The 21837-nt window shown below is 38.1% G+C and overlaps 1 protein-coding gene across 4 annotated transcripts in view; it reads left to right on the top strand.

Annotated features, from left to right (window-relative positions):
- The window catches only part of UTRN (utrophin), a 352485-nt gene extending 339352 nt beyond the window's left edge, over positions 1-13133 (top strand). For all 4 annotated transcript variants that reach the window (XM_085055625.1, XM_085055626.1, XM_085055624.1 and 1 more), the window contains 4 exons: positions 5931-6039; positions 7505-7591; positions 10280-10302; positions 10974-13133. In XM_085055625.1, the coding sequence (XP_084911751.1) occupies positions 5931-6039; positions 7505-7591; positions 10280-10302; positions 10974-10982 (228 nt within the window). In that variant the 3' untranslated portion in view covers positions 10983-13133. The remainder of the gene's footprint in view (positions 1-5930; positions 6040-7504; positions 7592-10279; positions 10303-10973) is intronic.
- The last annotated feature ends 8704 nt before the right edge of the window (positions 13134-21837 follow it).

Raw genomic sequence — 21837 nt, 5'->3', positions numbered from 1 at the left:
CCAAAGACAGATGGACAAAGATATGTCTGAAATGCAAAGGAGCAATTCATTACATTAAAAATCCAGTTTCTCTTGAGTAGCATATTTAGACCAGTAAGCTACAGCAAAGTGGTTTTGCACACAAGTAAATGCTGGAGGTAAGAAGAGCATTTTAGCAAGTGCTGGTAGCTGGAGATCGTAGGGTTTCTTTGTTGGTGGAAGGAACACTGATGGCTTTGGAAGTCAGCATGTGCACATGTGGATTACAGAAATAACAGCAGCAACATGCACCAGGTGTTGTTAGAGATGGTAGTTTGTACTATGTCACGTGTGGAAGCTCAAGGAATGAAGATAAATTTGTATGAATCATTTGTATGTATCTAATCATTACCTTGGGTCAGAGTGCAGCAAGGCAAGTAATTCCTGCCTTCTGTGAGTCAGATGACTGGCTGGAAGTAGTGGAGGATGTAACTAAGCCAAGAAACAGGCTACAATAATACCTGAAACCGGCTATCAAAATGGCCTAAGTTCCTGCTGTAAGGCGATACTCTTATTAAAGGGATTAAGGTATTTATTGTTTGTTTCAGGGGCTGACTTTGTCATTTTTTCCAGGCAGTTTTGGCTGAATAGGATTAAGATGCATTTGTTCCAATGGCTGCCCTACCCCTCTAGCAGAGTCAACTTTTTTGTTGCTACTGTTATTCTAGCATCTTTAATCAGTATTTGAGTAGCTTAAATATTTCATGTAGAGGATAACAAGTGATGCAGTGTTAATAATAATTTATAAAGTAAGGATCTTGGGATATGTGGCCAATACTTGGGCTTTCAGAGAAGAGTTTAAAATCTACAAAGAAACAGATGTTGAATAGAAACATAGAAGTTCTACTGAACCCACAGTCACTTTCAGCTTAGTGCTTAGAGCAGAAACTTGTTCACCCATTAAAACTGGAGGTTTTTTATTTGTTTGTTTTTTTTTTCTTTTCCTTAATGTAGCTGAGAATGATCTTACAATTCTGTAATCTTTCTGGAATCCTCATACCATTCTTAGTAACACCTTTAGGGTAGGCATGTTTGTTGTGATAAAGTGGGTTGCAGAAGGGTCAGTAATTTCTTCTTATCATGTCTGCCTTTGGAATTTTCTAGGTGTTCTGCAGCTTTAGGGTTCAGATCGGGTAAAGTAGAACAGAGATGAGCTTTTTCAATATTTCTGATTGTCTACATCTCATTTACTGCATACTGTTGCTCTTTAGCTTTCTGTCTGAATTGTCCTGTCTCTGTGGGAGTCATGCCATGCTTCTGATTGTTCCAAATATTATTTCCTGAGGTATTTCTTTTTCTCCTCTGTCATTTAATAAAGTGGCTGGTACAAAGTCCAAGTATATGAGAAGGTCTGCATTATTTCTTTTATAACAAACCTGTGGCTTTTCAATATGCCTTTCTATACATATCATTACTTAATTTAGGGGATTTTTTCAAGCTGTTTCCAGAATGCTGAAGCTACTCCCCTGATGGGGATTCAGAAATTATAAATTATTTAGATTTTTAGTAGTGTTGTTTGAAATTTATTTTGACATTAATAGAATTATGAAGCAGCACTGATTTCCATTACTTAGCCCTTTCTGCAAAAATAACCACTCTCAGCATGTTTGTTGTTTTGTCAGCTTACCTTTTATGAAAGCCTTTATCTCTTTCACTGCTTGGGGAAGGACTTTATTGGAAGCCAGCTGAGGATCTAAGTATATTTATTTGTTTCTTTTGCTTTTACTGGCTCTCCCAGTGATTTTTAGTGGATAAAAGAAATACCTTTTCTTAGTAATTAGATGGATGATTTGCATGAAAGATGTTCGAAAGTCCCAATCTCAAAATATATAACAACACTATAAATACTAGTATTAAAAGACACAACTGTTCTACAGCAATTTCTTTGCCATGGCTGGCATTCCATGCCATCTCTGTTCGTCTCTTCTATCAACAGAAGAGACTTCTATCTTCACATTCCTCTTCTCCACTAGCCTCCTGACTGTTGATTTATGCCATTGAGTATAAAATACTGGGACTTTTTTACTCCAAAAGATTGGAGTGAGTCTGTCTGCACACAAGTATTGGGATAGAGTGTTAATGAAATTTTAAAACTTCCATGCAGTAACTGCTTAATCTAGATGAGAGCATTCTAGGACATTCTTTAGAGATCACCTTTAGCAGAAATATGCATGCATCCTCACTGCACATTTGTCTACTTCAGGTCACAATTCTGAGGTTACCATACTATTTTTATTTTAGCAAGCCCAAAGGATTGGTAGCTGTCACGGTATGTTGTCATTTTTGTCTGCCTGATTGATGAGGGTGCCAAAGAGGAAGGTGAAACAGAACTGGCATGTGGCAGCCTTGATACCATCATGTTAATCAGAGAGACAAAGTACAAAGAATCCATTTTTGTTTTTCTTTCCTCAGCCTTTATAGATACTGCATTTGCAAAGTCAAAGTGAGATCTATTATGAAGGGCATTTAAAGTCTGTTTAGATTTTTCTCTGTTTTTTTCTGAGCTACTGAATAGAGGTTTCATATTGGATTTGATATTGAAGTTAGTGGGAGCTAAAATCATCTGTCAACAGCTGTATGATCAGACTCAGAGAGTAAATAGGGGCTGCAACTACCTCTTCAGCTGAAAGCAGAGGAGCTTTATCAGAAGAGCACAGGAGAGTTTCTTTCTTTCGTAGCTGGGAGAAAAAGTCTGGAGCAAGAGGAAACATCTGTAGTAAATGTGGTAATAATATTGGCATTTTTGAGGTTTCCTGTGATTCAGACACTGAGGTTTAGTTTGGCTTTTACCAAAAGCAGCAGAAGTCAAGGAAAGGGCAGGTATGTCTTAGCTATCCATTAAACCACAGAGCACAGGCTATTCTTTGGGAAAGACACCAGCAGGAGGCACAGTGAAATAAGGCACTGTAGAAAAAAACCTGGTTGAAGTAAATATCTCCTTTGAAATGCTTTAAAAACTGCTGTAATACAGAAAAAATCCCCACAATTTCAGAGTTTTCTGGAGAAGAACTTCTCTCCACTCATATCTTTGTTTTGTTTTGCCTAAAAAAAACTTTGAAAACTCTCTGAGATTGGAGCTGGAAACCTCTCCCTCATCCCTATAGAGGCATGCTGAATATTGCTGCTTTTATTTCTTTTAAGAAGAAGCAGCAGGTATATAATATCTAGAGCTATTTTCTTTTGGTTTCTTGCTTAAGGGTTGTCTGCTGAGTTGGTTTTAGTAAGAATAAATGAACTTCATGATGGCTGAAGTGGGTTATGATGGAAGTGCTCATATTTTGTAGGTATTGCTCAATTGAAGTCAAATAGAATGCAGTTATTTTCTACAGTTATTTTTCTCAAGTTCTCTAACAGTAAACTTGTTAAATCATGTAAATCTGTGTAGATGTATCTATATCCTCAACTGGTTTGCATTTAATGTTTTCTGGTATCTGATTATTATATTGGGGGAATTATAGCACTACTGCAAACCTTCACTTTCTGCTCCAAACCCTGCTGTTCAGATGTTTGACAATATTATCCCTAATTTCAAAGAAGAGTTCAGTCTGTTTTGGCTTTTATTTTTATTGCAGTCGCTGCAACTATGTAGTGTAATATTTATCAGTATATTTAAATTAAAATGAAGTAATCAGACATTGCCCTCTGATTAGAAGATGGTGGATTTGCGGGGTTTTGACTTGTTTTTAAATCCAACTGCAATATTTCATTTTGACTTCTGCAGAAATTTATGGTACATCAGTGTAAGGTGTTCCAAGTGTGGGGTTTTTTCCTCTCAGTTTATCCACTGGTAGTCCTTGTGCTCTGCAGTGCTTCTTTATCACTTGCAACAGAGCTACTAAGTGGTACCTTGGCTAATTCATCACCTGAGTTTGTAGGCATTTAGTTTCTGTCTCTCAACATGAACTGTTGTTGATTTTGCAGTACCTCTCTATCCTTGATTGAACCTATGTGTTGCTGTACTGCAGTTTTGTATGTCCAGCACAGGTCTTCTCATTCACCCTCAGTCATCTGTGCACAATTTATTCATAGTTGCTGCTTGAACAGGGACAGAGATTTAGTCCAGGTGCAAGTTTGCATTTTGGATGATTCACGTTCTCTCTGTTCATCTCTTTGTGGTGAGGGCAAACTGCTGGAGTTAGTTTTGTTGTTCTGAATTGAAGGGACTCTTAACCCCTGGAGAATTTGCTTCCTCTCTTTACCATTATAACTCTAGTATTCTGAAGAGTGGTTCCTGGCAATACAGAATTGCCTGGGTTAAGTTACTCCAGGCTTCACTGATTTAAAATCACCACACTCATTTTACTTAGACTCTGTAGCTGGATTGAAGCGTGGTACTGAGTAGCAAATTACTTAACTACTTGATAGTAATTCGCTGTTCATAGAAGTGTCTTGACAGTAAAATCCTTCTCTGGCTTGAAAACATTTCCATTTTTCTTTGTCTTCTATGCAGAGCAATATTTCTTGGTTTATTCTTTTAGTCAGAACTGGCCTTTAGTATTGTCATGCTGAAAGAGATGAGATACAGAAGAGAAAAAAACCAAATATTTGCTGAGTGCTGAAGAGAACATTTTCTTCTTTTTCTCACTACTGTATATGGAAGAAAAAGTATCTTTCATTGTTCAGCAAGCTTCAGTTTTACTGAAGATTGGTTTTGTTAAATTGCAAGCTATCTCAAGAAATCGAGTATTGCAGTTAAGGCTGTGAGGTGCTAAGGAGCAGACTTGTGCACAAATTAACAGCCATTCTGTATTCTAACTCTGCATCAGGTCTCATAGCTGTTCTAGGTACTTGCTCAGTTTCAAAAAGACCTTAAAAGTGATATCTTTTTTATTACTTCAGTATCTGCTTTTGATAGATTCACTTAAATAACCTGCTCCTTAAGATGTTGAAAAGTAATTTGATGATTTGCAATCAAAAAGACAAATTATAGCGGCAACAATTTCAGTACAATTACCTCAGATGTAAATATTATTTCACTTATTTCTGTTTTTTTCAAAACAATCACTTCTAGACTCAAATACTGTATTACAACTCTCTTCCTCAAAGGATTTTTTACAAGAAAGAAGGATAAGGAGGGAAAAAAAAATGCCTGAGCAAGGTCTCTTCCAATATTTCTGAGCTGCTGTGCTCTTATTTTCTGACCATATATGTATATCTCAAATACATACATGGTTACAGTTAAATGTAATAGAGATTTCAGTGATTCTTCAAGGGAATTTAAGAGTCCAGAAAACCTTGTTTTTGAATCATATAGGCTACTCCTTATCATTTTCAGGAGTTCATGTAGTACAAGTTTTCCTGCAAATTTGGTGTCTTCCACATGGTTGAGAAGCAGCATCAGCAGGAGTGATGGCTGGCTACCACCTGTTAGATCTAATAAAGTTGTTTTGACTCTGTCTTGAGTCTTCACTTGATTCTGGAGTTCTACAAAACTCTTCATGATTGAACAGTTGTTCCTAAGCATGATTAGTCATCCTTGTAAAGCTTTCCAGGGGACCTTAGGTGAACATCCCCTCTGCATATGTATCTGTCCATAAATATAAATATAATCTAGATAATCCCACTGTGTAGTCTCTGCAGAGCTGGACTGAGAACCTTGGCAGACTGTGTTTGTTGTACATTGCATTGTGTTTCTGTGATGCAACAGAACATTGTTTTTAATGAGACCATCAGCTGGAGTCTTGTAAGAGGTATTCTTAAATCTAAATTTTCTTTTTAAGTTCTTCGGGGTTTTTTTGGGTTTTTTTACCCCTCAGCATTTGTAAGACTAGGTCTGGCCAACTTCCAGTAGTTTGAAGAACAGACAGCAGCCCATAAGAAAAGGAAAGGAGCAAGATGGGTGCATACAAGCCCACACTTAAATTATGTGGGTCCTCTTAACATAACTTTGTTTCTTGTTGTCTTTAATGCAGCCAGAGTCAGACTCCCGGGTCAATGGTGCCTCCCCCTGTGCTTCACCCCAGCACTCTGCCCTCAGCTTCCCTCTCGAGCAGGACACAAGCTCACAGTTCCATCAGACAGGTGAGTGTTCTATCTGATAATGTGCTCATGAGCCCATAGGTGACTACTGGATAGGTTTGTTGGCATCTTCTGGGAAGATGTATAAATCAAAAGGAACGGATCTTTGTGATGCTTCTGCTCAGTGCAGCTGGAGGTGTTCCTTCCTCACACTTGCAAAGAGCTGTGCTATCCTAAGAATCCATGTGACTCTGAATTACAGACTTTTGTTGATAGACTCCTTAGATCTGTTCTGACCAAGTGAATTTACTGGGCAAATCCATCCTCAATGAAGGGGGATCCAGGCTTCATTGGATTGAAGTGGCCAACAGCTGTTTGTCCTACAGTACCTACATGGTCCCAAGTAATCTGTCAGATGCAGATGTTCAAATCATGTAACCTACACTTCCTGTCCTTAAAAATTTTCCTGTCTTTAAAAATTCTTGTGAAACTTCTGCTTTTCCTGGTATTGTGATGTTCCCACTCCCAAAACTTTCACATCTTTAGGAATAATTGAATATTTATGGGTACAGGCTCTACATATGACAGGATTTCTCTCTTGAAAGATTATTTTAAATTCTCCAATATCAGAACTCATTCCTTGCACCCGGATTTAGCAGAAATAACTGCAGACCATTCATTGCATGGTCAAAAGTAGGGAAAAATGAAAATACTTTTCTCAAATTATCTTGTGTACAACTTCCTCATGTTTTGGTTTTTAAGCCTTGTGTTAAAGATTAAAAATTACTCTCTTTCTATGGAAAACAGGAAAAATATTCTCTTGCATATTGAACATTTTTCATTCAGTATTGACATATGTGTTTATCTGTAAAAACATGGAACTTCTTTGAGTCTCTTTTCGAGAAGTGGTAGATTTATGAAAGATGCTGTCTAACAAGACTGCCAGCAACAGAACCAGTTATGTTCCTGAAACATTCCTTGGCTAATTTTAAGCATCATTTTTCAAAGAAACGGTGAGGAGGATTTTAGCACTTGTGAGACAGCTGGTACATATTGAATAAAGACCCTCTAAAAAATAAGTGCTGGGATTTTTTCAGAAAAAGAATGGTGTATTCACTCTGAAAGTTACATGACAAATCACCTGCAAAGGGAAGAGAATTTTATTTGAGTGGCTACTGACTTTAATTCCCTCATCTTGTCAACATTTTGTTTATTTTAACTGTAAATTTTTATATACTGTTCCTTCCTGGCAACAATTTCTAGTTAAATCCTGGATACAATGGTTAAGCTTTAATAAAAGAGAAATGAGTTTGACTGCAAATCAATATAACTTTCGCTTCCTCTCCCAAGGCTGGCAATTATCAGTCATAGTTCATGCACATTACACAGGCTTCAGGTAGTGTTAGTTTTCCCTTGAAATGTAAAGTGGAAATGTTAACTGGAAGGTTGGATAAGAATGCCTCTTAGAATGTTGTCCTTTTTTTCTCTCCTCTTGTTACAAATTAATTTTTTTTTGTCATATCTGCAGATGACTTGTTAGTTCCACCTCATGATACCAACACAGATCTAACAGATGTTATGGAGCAAATCAACAACACATTTCCAGCTTGCTGCTGTAAGTTTAACAAAATATGTCTCTGAGAATAGTATTGCATTTGAGATGGTCTCTTGAAGAAAAAAAACTCATTCTAGTGGTATTGACTCGGAAAAGAAATATCTCTGAAGAGATTTCTTGTCAAGATACTCAAGCTACATAATTCTGTTCCTTAAAATTCCTCAACAGACACTATTTGTGAAGGTAAATAAATGTTCTTGTTTAAAGTGGAAGCAATTCACTCTAAGAAAAGCCTGTAGCTCAATGTGGAATTTTCAGCAGTGCCCACGTAAGGGAAAAGGCATCTAGAATCTCACTAGCTGCTGATAAAAACCTTTTGTAGAACTTAAGTGAATGTAGATTCAGAATTTCTGAATACAGTTTTTGTAATCATGCTTTAAAAAAAAAAAGTCCTTAGACACCAAGAGGACTGATTGGCCTAATTACTGAACTAGTTATTAAATAGACCTGAGGAAATCTGTGAATGCAGCATATGACACCTTTCCCAGTTAAAATGCATTGGAAGTTGATATTTTATTCAGTGTCTGTTAAAGAGAGATCAAAAGGAAAACCAGCTCGTTCCTATGCATGTCTTGTATCAGCTGCCATTTCCACTGATCCTCCTCCTTCCAGTGTCACTGCACGTGCAAAAGTGAGGAGCTATTTCATGTATTTTGGTGGGTATACATCTATACATATACATGTGTCTCTATATATATTTTTTTCAGCTCTTTTGCCTTAGAAAAACAGTAGTGAAAGCTTTGATATATTCCCAAAACTGATGAAAGTTTCAAATGAAATGTAATAATAATGGTCAATTTTAAAAGGCAGAAGTAAGAGAGTGGCTGTTCATGCCCAGTCCTTCTGGGAGCATCAAGACTGAACTCTATGCTATTTTGTAAACTCTGTAAACTCTATTTTGTAAACCCTGTTAAAATACCTCTCTTATCTCAATGTCTGACCTTACATACATTGCTTGACTGTGAAGAACTGCATCACAGAAGATGCACTTCGCATATTTTGAGAAAGTAAATTAGATTCTAGCAAAAAAGGTCTTGTTTCAGATGTCCTTTTTGATTTTTGAGGACTTAAATAGTTCTGAGCCCATCATTCTGCAAATTAAAAGATTACATCCCAAAGAGCATCTCATCTTGAAGTCAAGAGCTAGTGGAGCTCCTCAGCACACCTCAAGTGTGTGTGTACAAATCAGCATAAAATTGAACTTGAATATTTGTTCTTGATTTTGCAAATTACTGTCTTGCTATGTGAATATACAGCTTTACAGTCATTCGGTCCAAATGAATTTAAAGCAAATTGCATTGTGTCAGGGTAAACTTGGTAATGATGGCTGCTCTCCAGGACTGGGAAACATAGAAAAAATGATTCTATGAACAAACACCTTGAATGAGGCAGGAGGATACTGCAAGTGAAAACCATGACCCCTTCATATTGTAAAGTATATCTGAGCATTTAAGATTAAAAGAAGTCACAGTTCCAAATTTCATGTGATTTTTCCCCATTGTCAATCTAAACCACATTGCCCCAGTTAGTAGGTACTACTTGTGTTTGCTCTTACTCAGTCATTCTGTAACATCTTTACTTGGGAGTATATTTTTTAACTGTGTCAGATTCGTACCTTAAATGTTTTAGAAACCTGGAATGAGGATTATTAGTCTGGCCTTGCCAGCAAAGTGCATTAGATGCTGAGTTTTGCTAAGGAAAACCATGACAGACCATCTAAGTCCATCATCTTTTCCTGTGGCCATTTAAGAGGAATCTGTCTTCCTGGATGGACAATTGTCTAACCTGTTCTGTAAAAATTTAAATGATGCAGATTCCATAGACTTTCTAGGCATTACTGTATTCCCAACCTTAACGAATGACATACTTAGCCTCTTTAATTATACCAAGCTAAGTTTTATCAAAACAGTCTTCATGTGCAAATTCTCATGTCCAATTACTTACAAAAAAAAAGAGAAAAATAAAATACCTTTTTCACAACCTCATCTTTACTTCTCTCTTCTGCCATGACCACAGCCTACATTAGAGTCACTAGCATCTGAGCCTTACACAGATAATTTTTATGCCCTTTTGACTGTATAATAGAGACAGCTGTCTTACTTGTTGTATTTGTTTTCATGGGTTTCAGGTTATAATTCATCTTGAAATATATTTATGCCAAATACCCTCTATGAAGCAATTATTCACATAGTAAGGCCAGCAAGGCTTTTATAATTGTAAATTTTGTTGTTTTGTGGTTTGTTGGTTTTATTTTTTTAGTCCTTCAGATCGACTGATCATGGATATAATGCCTCTTTTTCCTTCCTTATTTATGTCATTGGTTCTCAGAACTAGGCAAGTGTGCAACAGTGTGCAGAAGTCTTGTCTGTGCATATGAGTTGTGTCCAGGACAGAGCATTTTTAACAGATGATATTGTAATACATCACTCAGGGTTTTATATGGTTACAAGTGGTGAAAATGAAACAATTCATATTACCTACATATTTACAATGCTATAAATTTGTTAAAAGTAAGTTTGTGAAGAATTAGACCCATTACAACACATTTCTAGTTAAATGTTTAGTCTTTTAAAGGTAAGAGTCTTTTTGTTCTTCTGAAGTATGTATTTTCCTGATAATAGCTTTTTTTTAAACTATCAAGACTCAGACTCATGTAAATTTCTAACCTTTTTTTTTTCCTATTTGCAGCAAGTTTCAGTGGCAGACCACAGGTAAGAGACATGTTTACATACTTGCATAGGCATTAGAAACAAAGTAAAGCAAGTGGAAAAGTTCCATTAAAGCGAAGGGGTAGGGTTGCTTTTGTCTACATTTTTCACTAGAGGTCTGTTTGGAAGCTAGACTGATGCAACAGAAAGGCCAGATTCTAGAATATCACAGGTAATAGAAAACTTCTACTAGCTCAGGCACTGCTAAAGGTATTATGGGGTGCAGTTGTATGTTGCTGACCAGATGGAACCAGCTTGCATTTACTGGGGCCAATTAGTTTCAAGACAGCATTGCCTTGCAAGATCAAAACTGGTTCTTGCAAAGACACCCCTATGTCCTTGTGCCCTGATTCCCACAGCTCCAGTTCCAGGAGCTATGGGCACCAGTGCACAGGGATCAGGAACCGCACAGCACCTTAGGCATTAGACCAAGCTGCCCGCTCTGAATAGACAACCACTTCAACAAGAACTTTAAACACTGCAGTATTGTAAAGTTAGATTTAACTATATGCCTCAGTTAGCTGCTGAGTCTCTAGCCAATACATCTGAATTTTTTTAAAATAGGGGTTTTGTCAGGTGACATCACAGCCCTGAGCTGACTGAGCCCAGAGCAGTTAGAAGCTCCTCTGTGTGTTAACACACAATCCTGATGGGCTGGTTTCTCACCACGACAGGCCATGTGAAGTGTTCATTGGGATGCCCACCAGTGCTTCCCGGCGTGCAGTCCAGCCCTGCTCTCCAGCCTGCCGGCCGCGTTCCGCCTCATCAGACCCTGCATGGGACCCTGGGACACGCCGTCCGCTCCGACCGCGTGTTCGACTTGAAACAGTGCAACACTGAATACCCAAAGACAAGGATGTTGGTTTTATAGTCTCTTTTGTTTTTTTCTTCTTCCCTTTCTATGCAACTGTAAATTAATGAGCAGTGGAATATTTGTCACTGATTTGTATAAATATACAGCCAGGGGAAAAGGGGCAGGGGCTTTATATATGTTCTTTTTGATAATCGTAAAGAGAACTGCATAAGGAGTTTGGAGCAAAACGTTACATTTATACATTCCTTTCAGCTCTTTGCTTTTGCATTGTAAAGTACTCTTAGTTATATTCTCACACATGTAATATTCTGTACTGATTATTTATATGCTAACTGCCTGACCACAGATTTCAGAATATCCTTGTATTATTTTCAGCATTGGCATATGAAGTTCCTCTAATCTGTGCTATTGTTACTGGTTAACAAAAACTGTCATTGGGTGCAAGATACAGTATTTTAATTCAATTAAACAAGGTAAACTGTCATTTCAAGTCATAATCACCATCCTCATGTACCTAAGTGGTATTTTTAACTTTCTTTTCATTATTTCCAGCCAACACACTCCATTTGGAGGATTATTTTTTTAAGCCTTACTTCACTTTGAATCAGGAGATAGCTAAAAAGAGGACTTAGATGATAGATTCAGTTGGTTTTAGTAAGATCTGAGTTAGTGTAATCTTTCCCAAATTTGTTCAGAGACAAAGCTTTGCTATTCCCTGCTGTGCCAAACTTGCTTCAAGTTTTGGAATCTACAGTCTATAAAGTAAAGCTCATTTCTGTAAGATCCCCTTATTTTGTGTGCCTCTTGGAAAGGAAGAGACAATTAGAAAGCCCTTTCCAATACTATTAGCAACAGAACTCTCTCCAGAACTGCAATGCACTTAGATATTATCATTGGCATTGTAATCTTGTAGATCATCCTTATCTTTGAAATAATTTATTTATGTACTTTTGATAAGGATAATTATGGGAAATTATGTCACTGATTGGCTGATCTCTAGTTTAAAGATTATCATAAGAGATTTTAATGCCTTCAGAGAGTTTACAGTGCTGCATGGACACTTGCTTTAATTCTAGGGCATACCTTTAATTGGTAAAACTGCATGCAATATCTTTCATGTATAGTAGAGAGAGAAACAAAACTGTGTTGTTCTTAGTTATTACTGAAGGAAACAAAACCTTATGTCAAAATCGTATTGAAAGAGGTATAAAATTCTCTACTGCTACTAAAAAGATGCTAGAGGACATTAAAACAGCAGGTCAGGAATTTCTAGTGGTTTTGTGAAGTTTTGCTGGCTAGACTGTCCTGCACCCACAGTATTTACTCCTGAACTGCTGCTGCTCGAGGAGTGATTCAGGCACAGTGTTGACCACCTTCTGCTGTTGGCACCAGTGCCAGTTCTTTCTGAACCCTTTGGCAAATTATGTAACCACTCTGCCTCTGTTTTCCCATCTGTAAAATGGGGATGATAGGACTCACCTCTCACAGGTGATGTAGGACTTAGGTTGTGTCTGAAAAGCTCTGTAGAAATGCTAAGTATTAGTCTCGAGTGAGTGGAGCAAAGTTGTCAAGGTGAAAAGAGAAGATGCTGGCTCCTATGAATGCTTCATTAAAATGTCATGTAATTATTCTGAGAAGAGAAAACCCCACATTTTACAGAAGAGGAAAGCCATGACCACCTTTCTACCTCAGACCCGTCTTCAGAAGTAGTATTGGAAATAGCTTTATATTCTGTTCTCTGCAAAGTACTTGGCTTTTATCAAGCTACATAATTCTCTAGGCAAAGAATCCTTAAAAATACCCCCCAACATAAGTATAAAAACAACTCAGTAGTGAATTTGGTGGGTTTTATTTTTATTCTGAATTTGAGGTTATGTACAAAGTTGTTTTTCTGCCTGTGTTTGTATGCATCCTTTGTCCTCTGCTGCCAAGTAAATGCTGCTTCAAACACTACATTGTAACATTCTTCCTCTGAGACAATAATAAATAAAAGGAATATATTGCAGTAACATGAGAAAAAGTATGGAGTTCTTCCAAGTTTTGTGAGCTTCAAGGATGGCACATCTCATTGCTAAATGCTGGAAATTTCATTCTCAAGATTAACATAAGTGTGTTATGATAGTCAATTTGTATATGCTAGCTTTTTCCATGTGTGGTTTTGAGTTTATATAAATGAGATTAAGCAGTGGGTTTTTTCCTCATAAATCTTGCATATTTTCTCCAGTTTTCCAACTTCAGTGATTTTAGTCTAGAATCTTGCTCAGTTTCATGACAGGTAGTAAATCTGATCACTGAAAAGCAGACTGCTTTTATTTTTAAAATGTTATATGCATGTATTACAGAACAGTAATAATGCATGAAGCCCTGTCAAATAGGAGAACTGTAAATTAGTCTTCAGGTTTTTGGTGGCTTTCAGTCAATATGCTCAGATGAACCACAGCATTAGGTATTCAGTCAGAAAGTGTATTTTCTACCCTGTGCTGATTTTAGGTACTTGCATTAATGCAAATTGTGTTAATGCTTGTATTAGAATTGCTACACTTGAAGGAGAAAAAAAGTCCAAAGCCCCAATACTTCTGTTTCCTTATCATAACAGTTGGCACTGGTTTCATGTTTTGTTGTTTGGGGTTTTTTTTTAAACTCTTAAAACTTGGGGTTTTAGAGTTAACTTGGGGTTCTGGGTTTTTTTTTAAACTCTCTTTTCTTTAAACAAATGTCAAACATAAGTGGCAAAGTAATGACCTTTCCCTCAGTTTGTGAAAGGATGGTTAACAAATAAGTTGTAGGAAAAGATAATGTTTTTCACATTATTCAAGAGATTCAGCAGTCAGTGAGGAATTTAACTACAGAAATAGCAATATATTAAGTCACATTAAGCTCTGTATTTAGAACAGTAAGTGTGTCTAAGAGGAAGAGACCACTGGATTAAAGCATGTATTAAACCACAGAATCTGTAAGTTAAAAAAAGGTAAACATTATAATTAAAACATTTTTAGAGTTGGAGGCAGCAGGGAAGAGAGGTATAGATCAGTACCAGGGCTCACTTTGGGAATAACTTATGAAAGTGCTCCCATCTGCAAGTTGCACCCTCTGTACCCTGACTGCCAAGGCAGCAGGTGCCAGACCTCTGTGCCACCTGTGAGGAAGGTGCTCTCAGCTTAAAAACCATGCTGTGCCACAAAGGTCCTGGCCCTTGGCAGAGGGAACAGAATGGCACCCCCTCCTCACCAGCCACAGGGCTTCTCTCAAGGGTGCTGGGGACAGAGCGTGGCCACCTCTGGTCTTCCATGCACAATGCAATGGTGAGCACTTCGCACTTCTCCACCCAGCCTTTACCTTGAAGCACTGACCATTATGCTGTTATTTTGTCATAAGCCAACCTGGTACTTTCCATGGGAAGGATTATGTCTCAGTCCAAAATACACATCTATGCAAAACACCAAGTGGGACACCCTCCTGCACAGCTGAGAATGGATGGCATTGGTTGATAGCATATCAGCTTAAATTTTCATTAGAAAACACCCTTAAGCTGTATTGTTAACGTCAGTTCATTTTCTCAGAGAAGATGCAAGATGGATGCATCTAATTAAAATCAGAGTGTAGAAGTTCTTCTGCTAAGTGGGTTTTCATCTTCAGAATAACTTCCACAGTGAAACAATCACCCTAATGGTGGTATTACTTCTTTTTGGACCACAGGAAGGCTCTTCAGATGTTTGAAAACCAAGACAGATTATTAGACACCAGCCCTGCTAGGTCAGATACTGGACACAGACCATCAGTATGCACGTGACACAACTCATGGCACCTCACAGTCCCAGGTCAGGGGTTCTGTCCTCACTTCTGTTATTTCTAGACTTGGAAAGAACCCAGCAACAACAAAAAATAAAAAAAAACCACACCACAAAATTAAAAAAAAAAAAAAGACAAAACTAAAACCCACAAACAAACCAGTCTAAGTTCAGCCAAATTAAAAATGCATTACTGTAATGGGCAAGCTTTGGATTTCTGCAAAAGAACAAAATATTCTTTTAAACATTTGCAGTACAAGTTATCCCTTGGGAGAGATTTTGTCCTTTATATGTATTTTTTGTTCTCTACTTTAGTATAGAGTTTCCCTAAGAAAAACATTCATGAAGGTACATACTTACAGCACTACAAAACTGAATAATGGATTCTGTCTCCTGTCACGCAGAAATGAAGATGTCATGCCATATGGCTGAGAATTCTGTTCCCACAACAACAGCAATAAAATCAGTCTTACAAATCCTGGCAAGGTGTAAATTAATAACAGTGGGGTATGAAAAAAAACCACCAACTTTTAGTGGGGGAAAAAATATTTGAGCAGGAAGAGATCTCTTGCTTCTTAGAAGCAAAAAAGCTCTCAGTAATGAGCTGTATGTTGTGTTCTTCAAAGAGCATTCTTTTGGCCATGAAATGTGAAATCATTCTCAGCTCACATAGCTTTGGGAATATGTCTTCTGTCTTTAGTGCTGCTTTCATGATGTGCCAGCAAAAATTAGTCTTTACAATTTAAATGTATACATAAGAAAGAACAGCTGCATGCAAGTGCAGCAGCCACCTTCAGAAGGGGTATGTAGTGTTTTCAACAGCTGTTTTTCTAAACACCTCTGAGAAACCAGGAGAATGTCTGAGACACCAGGAGTGGGCTGGATCAGCTCATTTTCCCAGGCATCTCAGCACTGCAGCAAACTGGTGCAGCCAACACAAAGGTGTCATTTAAATTGGAACCTGTTCTGTGTTAGTGTTATTAAAAGTGAGAATCCAGGAAAGCTGCATAGAATTAGTAGTTGTGCTAGTGTTGAGCATACTGGGCAGGAGGAAAAAAAATAAAAAAAAGAAAAAAAATAATCACACACTGCCTTAGTGTCTATGCTTTGCTATCTGTCCTCTCTCATTGTCATCTCTGAATCTGTATTTACAGATTAGTCATGCTCTTATTAGTCACTGTCTTTATGCAGTCAGATAAACACTGAAAATGTCTGGTTTTCTGACTGAGTTGGTTTGACTCTGACTGGATGCCAGGTGCCCCCTAAAGCCTATCACTCCCTTCCTCAGCTGGACAGAGGAGAGAAAATGTAATGAAAGCTCATGAGTTGAGATAAGGACAGGAGAGATCACTTGCCTAACTCACAAATGAAGTTTTATACATTAATAAATAAGAGAGCAGACAGAAGATACAATAGTAACTGCCACTGACAACCCACATCACTGATTTAAATGCAAACAGAAGTAAGGAAAGTTGATGGTTACCCAGATCATCATTCTTGAGAAGCAGAGTGGCATTTACCTTCTTCCAGTCCTTAGGATCCTCCTCTGTTTCCCATGACCTTCCATAGGCAATTAAGAGTGATGCAATGACATTAACCAGGTCCTCCAACACTCATGGGTATGGTCCCAACACATCCCATGGACAGTTTGTTCAGTATATCCAGTTTGCTTAAGTGTTCCCTAACCTGATCCTTTTCCACCAAGGAAGAGGACATCTGCCTTGCTCTAGACTTCTGGCCAGTCTTACAGGTAAAGATCCATAGAGAAGGGATTCAGTCCCTCAAACTTTCCTGTGCCCTTTGTCTCCAGATCCTCTTCACCAATGGGCCTGTGTTTTCCCAGCATGCTTTTTTCTGCTGCTGTACTTACCAAAGTCATTCTCATCACCTTTTGTATCCTTTACCAGGCCTTAGCTTTCCTAACCCTATCCCTGCAGAATTGGGCAGGGATAAATTCTCTATATTCTTCTTGGTCCCCAAACAGGCCAAAGTCTGCTCTCCTGAGGCCCAGGGATTTTATCCTGCTTTTTGCCTTAATCCCTTTGGAATCCTGAGCACTACCATCTCACAGTCACTGTAGCTACAGTGACCCTTAACCTTCATATCCCTTACCCATTCTTCCTTTACGAGTAGGAGGTCCAGCTCCTCCATCATCTGGGTGAGGAAATTGTCACCAGAACACTCCAAGAAACTTTCCCTCCACAGTTGGTATAGTTCTTGCATAATGTCCTGAAAAAAGTCTCTTGCCACAGAAGTACAACACACAAGTAGATGACCTTTTAAACACAGATGCTTTGGTTGATTTTGTTTAGTACCTCTGAAAGTATTTTGGTGTGCAGTTGTGAGGAGTCTAATGAATGGCAGCAACACCCAGACAAGAGAAACATCCAGCTGTATTTCTGTCTCCCCAGTGCCAGCAGCCCCTCTGGAATGGAAAGTGTAGCTCTGACCCACTTGCTTTCAACAGACTATAATTACACACTTACCAATTTTCTATAAAAATACAGATGTGAACAAATAGAAAACCCAAGTGGCTGAAACATGAAGAGAATAACAGTATTATTTCATCCCCTAAATCCCAGTTGCTGCAAAGATGATGCTTGCAGGCTGAAAAATAAAACCAGTAAAATGGCAGTAGACTATCAAAATAACAGTTGAATTTATTAGGAGATATGAGCCAGACTTTATACACAAGCAAGCTGTACTATAGTATTTGTCACTCTGCTGCCTACACTTGGAATTTCTTCTCCCCAAAACGTCTGCCTGCTTGCTGTGAAAGAAAAATCAGTGAGAGCCTTACCAGAAGGGAATAATTTTGGATTTCAAACTCTCATGTGGTTTCTCAAAGTGCAGATTGTGCTACCCAGTTGGTGGCAGGGGGCTGAACCAGATGTCCAAAGCTGGACCCAGCAGCCCAACTCCAGTGTCCACAGATAAAAAGGAACAGTCACTCCCTTTGGTCTGCAGATGAGAGCTTTGTTAGGACACCCTCCCTTTGCTGCCAGAGTGCTCTGCCTCGGGATAACACACAACACAAACCTCCCTGGGAAAGGCAGTAGGTGATAGAGGAGGCTGCTGACTTCCAGGTTGACCCACTTAACTCAGAGCTCAGTAGCCTTTGGCAAAGAAATTCTTCCGATAACTATTTACATTCTTGCTCCTGCAGGCAGTTTGTTTCTCTTTTCCTGCAAATCACAGTACTTGTAACATTACTTAGAAAAATGGGATTAGGAGATAAATGGAAGTGGCATTTTAGGAAATATTTATCTGCTCTTGTTCAAACCTTGCTTTTCCAGGCATTGACTCCTATGTGGGTTTGATTGGTTTCTTTCATTGACATGTCCAGAGATAGTCAGCCTTTGAACATTAAAAAGCTGAAAAAACAAACCACACTTGGTGTTTTAATTCAAAATTATATAAGCTTGTCAATGTTGTTGCTCAGTTTATTATTTATGGCATCTCCTGTACCTTAGAAATCACTATCAAGTCGACAAAACCAGTACACTTTCCATTTCTCTGCCCAAAGCCAGGCTCTCCCTGAAAGCCTCTTGGAAAGCTTGATTTGGAGTAAAAACTTGATGAATAGGACAATGTTATTAAACACAACTAAGTTACACCTCTTAACGGCTGATTACAAACATCCTCAAATGCCTTCTCTTCTTGATACTGCTGATTTTAGGGCTCTTTAATGTTAATATAAACCAATCCAGAAAGGCATCATCACACCTTTCGAGGATCTTTGAAAAAAACCATCATAGTACATAGAGAAGCTTAAGCCTGCAGTCAGCCTTCTCTGCAGTTACTGCATTTATTTATTAGCTTTTAACCCAGTTGCAAAGGAAAGAAGTTTATAGCATATCTGTTTCCACAGAGATTGGATAAAACATGGCAGTTTTGTTAGAGTGATTTTTTTTAACCTTTTTTGCTTGGATAGCTGATTTAAATACATGCATAAGAGGTTGGGATTTTTTCTTAGTTTCTAGTAGTAGTATTATACCTCTCTCAAACAAAATGTACCTAACGAAAAAATAGATTATATGATGTGATTAAAACCAAGATATTCCACACCCTTCTACCCTCCTTACTAGACTAGCAGAAGTGACAAGGCAAAAGTAAGAAATATTAATACCATAATGGAGCACATTTAAAAATTCAGTCCTGAGGACTACCCTTCCAAACAGATTACACTTTTATATATACACACCGGAGAAAACTTGTATATAAGGGCAGGATTTATATCAATGAAAGTTTAATAAATATTTATGGAAAAATAAAATGGAAAAAAAAAAAAAAAAAATCACAGCTGGCTCCCACACCATCTGCCTTGGCACTTCCCTGGAGCTCACTCCTCCCCATCTAGGCCAATCTCTCCTCTCAGGAGAGGCACTACTGTCCTCTCAAGGCTCCCACCCCATCAAGCACTCCAAGGCTTTGTCCTCCCCACCAAGGAGCAAGCCAGGAAGGGCAATATTCCAGTTCAGGCTCCACATCCCCAACCTGGGACCACTTAATATTCTAGTTCAGCAACAGTCAAAAAGGAAAGCTGTGTTTATCTGGTAGGTATTAGCAGCATAATGTTGGTAATTAAGTAATAATCACCTTTAAAATGTGCTCTTATCTTAGAGCTTGAGAAAGAACAGAGACTGAAAGCTGGGGCAATTATCTCCTGCTTTAGCTCCAGGGAACCAAGCACCAAATAAGCATTCATATCAAAGTCAGTAAATAATTTGCCCAATTACCTATTCCCACACCACCATTGAATTTTCTTGATTGAAGATTGCAAACATTTATGTTTAGCCTTCAGTTTAGTATTTAGAGTATAGGAGCTGATTTTGCATTAAAAATTTATCCCTGAGTTACTGCTTAAAGCCAATACAGTCAGTATTCATGTATCTGAGAGCATGGACATATAAGAAACATTATTTTTCTGTTATCACAAACCATCATTTATAAGCATAGGGTCTGCCATGGAATGAATCGCCCTTTCAGTTTCCCAGATACCTTGATTTGGCAGGGTTGAGGCAAATTTAATTACATGTTCATATAGCTGATAAACTACGCATTTGAGAATTACAGCAAGGAGTTTCAACATGCACTGAAATAGTGGGTTTTGCTAGAAGTTTCCCTACTGCTATCCTTCTCCCCCAAGAAGCCTAGAAAATGTTTTGGGAAGAGATGAACCTTTCTTTCTACTTCATCTCTCCTACAGAGCACAAAAGGCAGAACACAGGCACCCTGTGCCAGTCTGTGCCTTGGAGTGACTCCCCCTCCTTCCCTCTGGTATTTCACCAGTGCTACATTATGCTGCACATACCTTTAGTAAGAGCCAAGGAATAGATTTGCCAACCCACTGTCTCCCTATGACATTTTCAGTGGGCTTGAGAAGATTTAAAACTAATATAGCTGCAAACATGTCAGCAAAAGCCAAATTTTAAGAAATTAGGTTGCTAGCACATAGTTAAGTACATTCTAGGCCTGAAATTTGCCTTTGTTGATGTCAGCACACAGGAAAAAAAAGTGTCTCTAAGAAAAAAAAAAAAATCAAGTTGAAGTTAAGGTAAATAAATGGCACTGATATGGCATGAGAGGGACAGTCTTTTCAGAGATGCTCTTTCAGCAAGGACTCTAAAAGCAGACCTACAGTCTAGCTGAGGGTCCTGGCTACTGAGGCATTAAGAACTTGTCATCTGTGGCTGCAGGTTTCCTGTAAGGGCACTAGACTTCTTAATGGTAAATTAATTTCTTAGGTATTGACTTCTCAATTTAAAACATTTGCATGGAAATAATTTTTAAAAAACCAACCAACCAACCAAAAAGTCTACACCAAGGACTATACTGTTAAGATTAAGTAACCAGAGTCTGTAGGGCTCTGGACTCTAAAACCATAGTTCTCAAACACTCTGCCTTTGCAAGAAGGCAGTCAACATCTAGAAATTAAGATTCATATGACAGTATAGACATGTTCATGTAAGGGGAAAAAGAAAAGGTAAACCAAGAAAAGCCAAAAGAATGCAGTACTAATCCTGCTTATGGTGTGCTTTAGCCCTCAGCTTTTTACACACCTTGCCTGATTTTTGTAAAACTCTGTACTGGGTCTGTGAGTGTTCATACCTGCTAATGATCTCCTTCTCATGGGGAGTGCATGCATACACTTGGTGCTCTCTCCAAAACTGGTGCTACTTCAAAGATTTTCTATAGGAGTTAAATCTCAGAAGCTTTATATTTCCATGTTTTTTTCTTATGCTGAAAACACAGAGGGATGTTTGACAGTAATTATGACCTCTATCTTTCTGAGGGATATTTTTATTCTTATCACAATGACATACTGCCATCCAGGGTTAGCAATCTATGTCAAAGTATTTACAGGGTATTTAGTGGGTAAGCACTTAATCACTCTGCAAGCAACTAGGTAAAGGCTTAAGCAAGTAATTTAGAGAACTGAATGATAAAAACTTAAGACAGACCTATATTTAGCAAAATTTTCTATTAGCTGTTTTCCTACAGCCCATTTTCATTCACTCTTCTATGCCATTAACATATACAAATATAAACAACACTTAAATGACAAAACAATCATCACTGCAAACATCAGCAACCATCAGGCATTCTTTCCTAATAGAAACAACTTCTGGGAAGAGAAAAGCCACTTTGCTTCATTTAAAAACACCTAAATCAAATCCATGCATGTAACAAATGCATAGACTGAAGAGTTCAGACATTCCATAGAAAAAAATTACTCCTACTTCAGCCAAGCGTCTACTATTATCCACTAAACAATCACTTCTTGTCTCTGTTGATTTAAAGCTCTCTTCACTAGTTCTTTAAGTTAACTGCCTCCTAGTTTGTATGTTTCATGTACAGAAACCAAACCAGATACTCAGGATGCCATCCATGGTGGCTTTTCTAGCTGTGAACTACCAAGGAACACCAAGAGCA

This window comes from Lichenostomus cassidix, chromosome 3, assembly GCF_008360975.1.
Source record: "Lichenostomus cassidix isolate B80296 chromosome 3, HeHo_3.0, whole genome shotgun sequence".
In the NCBI taxonomy this organism is placed as follows: Eukaryota; Metazoa; Chordata; class Aves; order Passeriformes; family Meliphagidae; genus Lichenostomus; species Lichenostomus cassidix.
Note: the sequence above shows the minus strand (reverse complement) of the source record. Positions and strands in the feature narration are given on the sequence as shown.